This window comes from Cariama cristata, unplaced genomic scaffold (assembly GCF_000690535.1).
Source record: "Cariama cristata isolate BGI_N322 unplaced genomic scaffold, ASM69053v1 scaffold12307, whole genome shotgun sequence".
NCBI classification, from domain to species: Eukaryota; Metazoa; Chordata; class Aves; order Cariamiformes; family Cariamidae; genus Cariama; species Cariama cristata.
The window spans coordinates 1-10201 of record NW_009624996.1 but is presented as its reverse complement, the minus strand read 5'-3'; the positions used below and the strand labels follow the sequence as shown (position 1 = coordinate 10201).

General features: G+C 43.2%; 1 protein-coding gene across 1 annotated transcript; it reads right to left on the bottom strand.

The window, feature by feature from the left end:
- Positions 1–493: 493 nt before the first annotated feature.
- On the bottom strand, positions 494–6055 carry ZMAT3 (zinc finger, matrin-type 3). The gene is made up of 5 exons (XM_009703435.1): positions 5786–6055; positions 4070–4189; positions 2124–2290; positions 1912–2012; positions 494–887 (listed from the first exon to the last, which is right to left on the bottom strand). Exons 1-5 carry the CDS (start codon positions 6053–6055, stop codon positions 676–678), a joined length of 870 nt encoding a protein of 289 aa, XP_009701737.1. The 3' UTR covers positions 494–675.
- Between the last annotated feature and the right edge of the window lie 4146 nt (positions 6056–10201).

Below are 10201 nucleotides of genomic sequence, written 5' to 3'. Positions count from 1 at the left end.
AAAAGAGAGTATTTCTGAATGGGGCTAATCAGCCGATATCCAGTGTCAGATGTTCAGAATGAAATCTGCATCACAGAGGAAGCAGTAAGAGGCAAGACCCTCCAAGGAGGAGAGTTATGCACAGCCTTTCTACAAGGATGTGGAAAGAACCTACTCTGGGCTGTAATGTGGGCCACAAGCAGCAATTTGTGGGCAAGCGCGCCACCTAATTCACACAGTCACTGGCCCCACTCCTGCCCTTCTTTTACAAGCTGCCCAGAGATTTAGTCTGCTGTAGGGAGGCATTCTGGAGCACTGCTCTGTGGTGTGCAAAGAGGGGAGCGGACTTTGCACAGGGTCTGCCTGTGTGGCAGAATCACAGAAGTTCCCAGCACTTCTTGGGCTTTGCATATTCATGCAGAAGGCTGGGGAGAAGACAAAGTCCTCCCCGCCACTCAATACAATGAAGAGCCTTAGAATTAGCAAACAAACATCAAAAACACTTCGTGTCCTGCACAGCGTCATCCTGCCAACCATGACAGAAAAAAAATCTAACCATATCACTAAGTTTGCAGGTGTTACATGTATAGCTCGAGAACATACTCCTATCAAATGGGAGCACAAAGCAGGGCATGTGGCAAACAGCAGGCGAGAGACAAGCTGCTCTATTTGCAAACTACTACCAAGGGTGGCGCATCATTGTACATAGCCTAAGTTCTCCATCTCATTCCTATACCGCTGTTCGGACACCTTGCTTTTATGCTGTTTGCTTTCTAAGTGCTGTCTGAACTCCATCTCCTCGCTGGCCCCGGCGTTGCACATGGAGCAGTAGAACTGGCCACTGGGGGTGACGCACATGGCCAGATCCCGAGGAATCCTCTGGCGTGAGCGGGGATTGAAGTAGGGACCTGAGGAGTCAACAGAAAAGCCTGTTTTATCTATAAGAAGGAAAAGCTTGAGGCAGCTCAGTGACAACTTCTAAATGCAATGAATGATTAAAAAGCAGCCATAGATTAGCTTCTTTAACTGATTACAGTCTGAATCTTATTTTCCCACGACTTCACTGCTGAGATCCAGATTTACAGGGATGTAGCACACAGGGGAGTAGTACTTGCTGGTATCTTATAAAGCAGTAGAGTGGGCTTAGTGCCCCAGTCTTATTAAGAATCAACAGGGCTTTGAAAATTAGGAGTCTAATCATTTAAGTGATGAATCAATTCTTTCTTTTTTTTTCCTTAATCTTCCAATTCCAGAATTAGAACAGTCTTTTGGTTAGAATAAACTGCACCAGTTTAAAATTATCACAAAATGATCTTCAATGTAACTTTAAAAGATTTATCTTTTCCACATGACAGTAGTTAGAATGACACGATTAAACCAAGCTTCACAAGGAATCAGGGTTTCAGCTAATATGTGCTCATCACACAACTTAAAATGAAAAAGAGAAACAGATGCTGGGCTGGACACTATAAAACACACTTTATATCATAGTAAAGAGGCAAAGTTAGTATCTAACACCTGAGGAAGGACTCGACTCCAGGAACAGATGGTCTTAGAGGGAGGCTAACATGCTCTCTCATTCTGGTCATGGGAGTGCAAGTACAGGTTGATGTGCTACAGTAGGAGTCAAAGCACCTGGCCACTTGCCAAGAAAATAAAGCAGGAAAATTGCCACCACTTAGAGCAGCCTTAGAGACAGGCAGATGGTAAATTAAGTTACAAACTGAGAAACCGAACTAACAAGCAGGCTGACAAAACAAAGCAACTTTAGCAGCTGGAAAAAACATGCAGACATGAAGGATCAGCAGAGCTAGGACCAGCTCCTTTCACAAGCTGTCTCTGCTAAAACAGACCTCAGAAACAGAAGAAAAACAAGTCTGTTTATTATTCATTATTATTCCAACTACAGAACAGATGCAAGCTCCCAGTTACCTGTGTTGTTTTGAACTGTATACACATTTCTTCTGTTCTGCATCATCTTATATTCATTCCCTTCTTTCCTTGCCCTTCGTTTGCCTAGTTCTGATGCATCCCTGAAGATTAAACAAATATGAACAGCTGCAATTCAGAGTTTTCTGAGAAAAAGACTGCCAGAGACACTGCCACATGCTTTCAGCCTGAGTGTGAAGTTGAACAATACCTACGAGAATGAGTTATTCTGTGCTTCTGCAAGACGCAGCCGTTTGGCATGATTTTTCCCTTGGTAGTGAGCCTGTGCCACAGCCGGAGAACTAAACGAGGCATCACAAAGCTTGCAGTAATCATTCTCTGTGGCCAAGATCACTCGGCCACCTGGTTTACTGGATCCCATCTAGCAGCAAAGGGAGAGACAGCATGTGAAACACAAGAAGGTTAAATCGTTGAAATATTTGAGTCGCAGGGACTGAGACCAGTATCGTCTTCATCAGGCAGCAAGAGAGCTGGAATTAGAGTATATAGATTAGGACACTCTCAAGCGCTCCCCAAAGCGTTCTTACAAGAACTTAATTTTCCCTGCCTCAGCCTCCAGGAAAATCTGCAAATTCCTCGAGATCTAGGCAAATCCCTGGCATGAGATGGAGAGGAAAGCAATCTGAACAAATACCTGGTACCTCTGCAATAGCTACAGAGGCTTGTTTACTTCACAGCAATGATTTAACTCCTCTACTCCTGACTGCTGGGAGCTGGTGAACAGTGACTTTCACACTGAGGAAGTCCCACTGAAAGGTAAAGGTGCTCCTCTCTCGTCTTTACAATATACCTAATTTCTCCACAGTACCCTGTCTCTACACAGCTCACTGACCACACTAAGAGATAAAAAAAATAACAGCAGAGCTGTCAAACCTCAGATCCTTACCCTTCAGGTAGGACACCTGGATCAAGACTTCAAAGGAAGGACCCAGCCTCACATGAGTAGCTCCTGCCATACGAAGGACACCTTGCCTGTCTAGTCAGACCACATACTGATAGGGGCAACAACCACGTCTCCTCAGTGTGCATCATCCAGAGAAAAGTGCTTTGTAAACAGTGCAGCAGCAGTGATTCATACAGCCATGTCACTGCGGCACTTGCCAAGTCAAGTTTCTTCCACATCTCCTTTGATATTATTCAAGCTTATAGACACACACACAATTCTGACTTCCATGTTACAACATGAATCCCCACATGGCCCCAGAGCGGTCTTTTTATTGCCAAGGACCATTTTCTCCATTTAAAAAAGTGCATCAGATACCCTAGCAGGTACAGCATCCACATCCCACTACCTAGGACTGGATCCCATGCTCTCTCGATTCAGTTCTGTGAGCTGCAAAGTCAATTTACAGGGGACCGAGTCTCCCTCTGGTGACAGCCCGTATAACAATCTGCCACTTAAGGCAAATGCTCTTTGCTTTTCTACAGACAACAGAGGCTTATGCTTTCAGAAATGACAGGCACAGCTTCTATCCCTGCAGCCCAGTTGTGGTTCCCTGCACAGCCACATGCAAAAGCCAGGTTAGCTGTTAAGTCCCATGACAATCAGAAGTGATAAATTCTAGAAGAAGGAAGCAAAAATCATCTCTTTTGCCTCTAATGTGCCCGAGACAGAATTAATCTGGATCACCGAGGGAACAATCCATTCAGCCTACACACAGGCATGAGCACTTCAAAAGGAACAACAAAAGAGGAATTAGCTAACAGCCCTGGGCAATGGGTGTAGGAGCATCTAAGCACTTTTTCCATATAGGCTTCCCGCACACAATGGACAAATGATTGTGCAGAGCGGATGCCACACCCTCCTGTCCAAATTCAGCTCCAACAATGCTGTTTTATACCTGCCCTTAAACAATCATAATCAGCAGCACATGGGACTTACCTAGGAATCAAAGTATTTGCCATGCAGAAATGGAATACTTCAAGTCCCATATTCTGCTGCAAAGGCAGATCAATATCTGCATCTTCAAAGGAAAGCAAAACAGCTCTCAACAGGCCATTTCCATCATCCTGTGTCATAACAAGGAAAATTCTTTCCCAACTCCTGCAGTAATTCTCGAAAGTGTGAGATCTAGTCATCCTTATTGGGGGTTAGGTGACAAGTAAGCATCATGATTTCAGTCACCTTGCCATGCCTTACCTGAGCTGGAAGGGAGACAACCTGAGGTGGGGCAGGCTCAACCGAATTACTCATTCTGGCAGGTGCCGGACAGCTATTGGCAGCATAGTAATTTCGGAGTTTCTTACTGTGGTTTTTACCCTGGAAAGAGAACCCAGATTAATCACTGTCCTAATAATAGTATCTTACACGGAAAGAAAAAGGATCCAGAGACATGAAATGAGAAAGTGGCCGTGAAGATGGCGCCTCAGGTAAAGGAGCTGTCACTCAGAAAATAACAGCTCTGAACTTGAGAGATGCTGCTATCCCCCCTTTTCTCCAAAATGTTCATCACCTAGCACAACTGGGCCTCATTTTCAACTGACTTTCTCAAATCAGTAAGGTTACAATCAGTTCCTCAATCTGTTTCTATTTCACTTAAAACTAGCATTTTTTATTTTAAACATGAAAATGTAACTGCTTTGCATAGCTTTTTGATAAGCCTGAATACATACACACTTCTTTTCCTGAGGTTTCAAGCATGAGTTAAAACATGACACTGAATCTAGAAAACCCTGCTTCATATTTAATTTTATCTTGGAAAACATATACTGTAGTTCTTTTTGGCGTTTTAAAAACCTGATACAGCTACATGACAGTATGTACATGCATTGTGGATATATAGTAAGGCATATGCATAAATGCAAGTTACGTACTATAAATGCACTTCTGTCCCCTCATGGCAGAAATACTGCAGAAATCAGACTAATTCAACCTACCTTCCCCTTCACTGGCACAATACCACTTTTTCAGAGCCAACAGCAAATCTGAGATCTGGGCCTGGTATTCTGAGGACATGGGCCACCAGCCTTTCGGATTTGCTGGTGGCAAAAGTTACTGCCTCCACATTTTACACAAATATAGCACTAGCAAGAGAAGGTACTAGTAAAACAGGGTAACATAAGACTATGACATATTCTATCTCTCAGCAAAGAATCACAGGCAAATAGTTCCTAACCTATTTCAAACAAGTCAACCAGACCAGCTTGAACAAAATTAATTTGGTCCGAGCTGGCTCAGCTGATGCTGTCCAAAGCAGATGAGAAAGTCTGCGTAAATAGCCCCACCAGCAGATCAGTCATGTGCATAACCTCAGGAAGGAGGCAGTGATGAGCACACAGCAGCAGCTCCCTTTCCTAACTACACTGCTGGATCCAGCAGAAAACACCTGTCCAGGCCTTACAACATCATGTCTGTGGAATCAGAAGTTCTGTTTTATTGGATGAGTGTATAGGTGGAAAACAGATCGCATAAAACAAAAGAAAATTATGAGTGTCTGCCTTTTCACTGATGCCATCTTGGTACTACTTCTCTATCCCTGTGGACGGTTTTGACAACACGCTCCAGTGATCACACCTTAAATGAAAGCACTGCAGTGTGTCCGGATGAACTGCAAATTCAAGCAAGGTTATGTCTACAGAGCAGTTCTAGCCACAGCTTCCAGTCCGTTAGATGGTGTAGAGGTAGCTTCAGACGAGCTAACTCAAATGCTGCTGATGGTGTGCAGCCACCTCAACACAGCGCTCAAAACCCACTTGAAAAGCTAAGTTAGCCCTCATGCGTTAGCCCACACTTAGCTCCGGGCTATCACAGCAACGCTACTGACGGTGCACGTGCTGGCAAAGGTACGTCTACACAAGCTATAGATGCAGCAGCTACTGTAGCACTGAAATCAGTGCCTCCTGCTTCTCTCCTTACCTGGTAATGAGCTTGGGCTTGTTGTGCTGAATTCAGAGTGACATTGCAAAGCTTACAGCACAAAGGCTTACATAGTTCTTCCAGCATAGGGTCCTGCTCCACCACTTTTGAAAGCTCTTCTTCTTGTGTGTGATGAAAGGAAGGCCCCAGTCCGAGAGATTTTGGTGGGGACAGTGGTGAGCTGGCTCTTGGCCTTGTAGCCACTGACATAGGAAGAGATGAAGGCTTCTCAGGATGAGGAAGAAGTCCTGCTTGCTGTAGAAGAATCATTGGCCAGGAAGACTGTGGGCATGCTACTTCTGACGGATGAGGAGTCGTCTTCAGATCTAGACCAGAGACACACAAATTCTGAAATAAGCAGCACTAACAGGAACACCAACAATCCAGGGCACAACTTCTGTAACTTCTTTGCCTCTACTTTATGCCTTTTCACAGTGCCAAGCAGGATAAAGTCAGTTTATAACGCTTTACCCCACAGGAACAGCAGCATCCTGGACAACCAGTGCCAGATTAAGAGACACATGTATAAGAAGTGGATTGAAGTCTGAAATGTAGTTGTTAGTATCCCACGGCACTCTCCTGGATAGGTTAAGATTCCTAACCATTCACAGTACCTGACCCACGCACGCACACCCCACTGCTCCATGACCACCAGAAGATGTGACATACAACATGCACAGCACATACAGCTGTGTTAATGGGAATGGCAGGGATACAACCGTTAGCCACATCCTCTTCTGACAGCCTAAAGGCAAGTTCACACTCCAAGATGTAAACAAATATTACAATGTATTACTGCTACTGATGACTTAAAAAGAAAAAGAACCCAAATATTCCAGAAGAGGTTTGGGGTTTTTTTAATATATAGGTACATATAAAATACATACAAACACACACAAATATATCCCTCAAATATTCACAAAGACCTTCCTGAGGAAACATATTCTACAGTTAACTTTTCTCAAGTAAGTCAACAAAAAGCAAAGAATGGGAACCAACATGAGCACACCTCATTGTACGCAGTCAGCTCCCAAGGGCTCTCTTCCATGGTCTTGTTGGATGACCTTGAGCTATTTCTCACGTTTCCTTTACTAACTACAACCAATGCAACGTTTAAAGCTGTATCTTCTTCTGTAAAATGGAGAGCTTATCCCATATTAACCTTTATTCAATTATTTCTCAGTTAATTCAAGTTCTTAGAACTAACCCTACATTTCCAACAAGGCATTCTGAGAGGCTTATTTAATTAAAGTTTATAAATCACATCTAAAGCCTGGGATGAACATTCCTAGAATAATGCAGAGCAGTGATATTATGAATCAAGGCACAGCTACTTTTGTTAAGGTCTTATTAGCTTCTTATCATAACAAATCCTGTTCACTGCTACACTGGGATCAAGTGAAGCATTATCTTGGCCCTGGCAGATCACTTCCAGCTAGGGCTGCATTGGTAGCCCCATGTTTACGCTATGGGCTTTGTTTGTTTAAGCAAATAGTGAGCCACATCTACATTTTAAAATAATACTTCTGGAAAATTAGGGAAAGGTAAACAAAATGCCACCTAGGAACTTTATTCCTGAGCCACTTTTGAAATTAGAGTTTGACTTCAGAGGCATTTAAGACCCTGGAGAATCAGACAGCATTTATCTGGGATAACTTCCGGGATTTTCAATCTGCTAAAATTAGCAGGAGATAAACACCTTGCTACACTCAAGCTATGGAAAATCCCAGTTGATGTCTGCATTTTTAGGTACTGCACTACCTTTGAAAGTCTGGCCCCAGACAGGTTATGTTCTATTAGGAAAAATAAAAAATAATTTGAAAAAAAGAAAATCAGTGGGACTAAAGCACTTAAGTGACAAAAGCATTTCTGAAATGCTTACCTCTAAAAACAGACTTCCAAATAATACAAGATTGGAGGCAGTTCAGTTAGTACTAGTAACTAAACGTAAGGGATAAAATTTAAAAAAAAAAAAAAAAAAAGAGTAGCATGCATTGCCTTGGTAACAAACTTCTAAGACAGTAATAGAGCAACCAGGAATTTTCATGTTTTTAAATAGCCCTCCACCACCAAGGCTCTGTGAAATTCCAGGAGAACTATACCTAACGTCATGTCACCATAAAAACAAAAGCAAAACTGGTATCATGAAAACTAACCAAAACAAGATAAAATGGAATCCACCACAAAAAAGACACACAGAAATGGCATGGTGTAAGTCATTCATCAGCAGTGTAAATTGTGTAGCATTACCCAACTTCTCTCCAACCTTCAGTATATGTGTTCCTGGTTAAACAGAACTACAGAAGAAGATTTTGCTATCTTTACTTTCCTCAACTAGTACTCTGTAGACAGTCTAATCGATTTTAGTGGGTCTAAAAACGGAACAAGTTCATATTCATGATGGTTAAATATATCACAACGCAGGCCTATCAAGGCAGTTTAGATCAACTATGCAAGCAGGTAAGCATGCCATCCAATTTCAGAGTTTTACTACACCACCATAATGGGCCTCTTACCTTAAAATGGGCGTAAATTATAGCTAAATACTTCACAGAGCAATACAAAGAGATCTACAGTAAATGGCAATCAGGATCCATCTGCTTAATTTTGCATGAGCGTTTGTTGCATCAAGTCTTCCATATGCAACTGTCATGAATGGGGTTTGTCATACACAAGAGAGGGACACAGTGCTTAAAGGATCTGCATGCACAGGGGAAATGGTGTAATGTAATATTCTTAGAAAATCTTTAAGGTCCTTTACTGTTTCTTAAAGTAAGCAGTAGTCTGAAGATAAAATTCAGGTTGCATGGGCAATTTTAAAATTAGAACTTCTTGACTTGGCATCTGCAACTCCAATTTTCTTCTAAAGGTGATCTTGCATCACTGAAATTGCTCAAATTATGCTGATTTCTTTCTTACAGCTATTATTTAAAAGAAAAAAAACCAATCACTCAAATTCAGCTTTCCTACATGTCCCTTGAACCCTCCACTACTTATGACCCTCCAGGTCGTTACAGATACCCTGTCCAGGAGAAGGTAACAGGATGTCTTTGACTCCTCCTTTCCCTTCACATGAGAAGCTGCAAAATCTTTACACTACAAAACAGCAAAAGAATGAGGAATGTCCGTCACCAAGGACTCATAATGGTGCAGCCTGAGGCAGGGTAAGGACCCGAAGCTCTCCAGGGTGAGCTGAGGAGACATTCTGCCTCAAGACAGCGTCTCTCAGATCTCAGCCATGCTTCTTCCTATACACTGTATGGGCTAGGATATACTTCCACTCCCTGCCAGTTGTCTTCAGGTGGATGCAAGGGAGACTGCCACACAGCCCTTCTCACTACTCTCAGGTTGGGGCATCCCAAGGGCAGCACTGAAAGAAGAGGACCTAGCCTCCATGCCCTGAGTACCACAACCTGGTAGTACCCAGGCACTGCTGGTGGCACAGATATAACAGGGACCAACCTCCCCGCCTGTCAAGAGCACAGCTCTAGGAAAGGAACTGGTACGGCCTCAAATCTGAGCACTATTTGATGGGGAAGGCACATATACAGTGTGACCTTCCTTGGCCATAAGTGTAAACCACAGTGAGAAATCTACATACCATGTGTTCCCATCAGAATTACTTTTTAAATGCAGTTGAGGCAAGTAGTAACAGTGATAGAAATCTAGACAAATGATGAACAAGTTGTCGGTTTCGTTTGTTTGTGTTTTGTTTTTTTTTTTCCAAGACAGGAAGCACTTTTTCTCAAGTCTACTTGTATCTCAAAACACTGACATGGTTTAACCTAACTTTGCCAGAAAGTTTACCTTTGGCCATAGACTAGGCTTACAGAACCTCACTCTGAAAGGCAGGGTCATTTTATAATGCTGCAGGGATCGAAAACAGCACACCAAAACAAACACACATCACACGCAATTCCATCCTAAGGTACAGGGCCCACTAACTCTCTACTGATGAGGATACATATTTAGTAACCCAGAAACAGCTGGCATTTATCTTCTCTTACATCAATGGGGTACCAGAAACCACGGTGTAAATCCTGACACCCTAGCAGACATTTCTGCAAAGCTGTATGCCTTGCAGTCTCGGTGATAGAGTCCAAGAAAAAAACCCCAGCCCTGGTATCTACTACCTTGGAATAGCTGTAACCTGAGCAAGAATTCAAGGCACCAACACACAATTTTGGAAACGCAGAAATAAAATCAGCGTAAAGCAGAGGCAGATACAGACAACCGCATCACTGAAGTTGCTTAAGCACCCCCGAACACGGTAGAAACATTGCAAGCCACCCACAATCCCAGAGCGACGGGCAAAGCCGACCCCCAACCCTGTTAAAAACCCGGTGCCCACACCCACCCACCGACCGAGGCCAGGGCCGTGTGCCCACCGCCCACACCCCCAGCCCCAGCCCCACA

Bases quoted from the DNA above. Each gene is read 5' to 3' on its own strand.
- ZMAT3 (XM_009703435.1), bottom strand. From the start codon at position 6,055: ATGATTCTTCTACAGCAAGCAGGACTTCTTCCTCATCCTGAGAAGCCT. The intron at 2,291-4,069 runs GTAAGGCATGGC...CTTTGCTGCTAG, and splicing joins TTGTCTCCCTTCCAGCTCAG to ATGGGATCCAGTAAACCAGG. The intron at 888-1,911 runs GTAACTGGGAGC...TTGACTCCTCAG, and splicing joins TACAGTTCAAAACAACACAG to GTCCCTACTTCAATCCCCGC.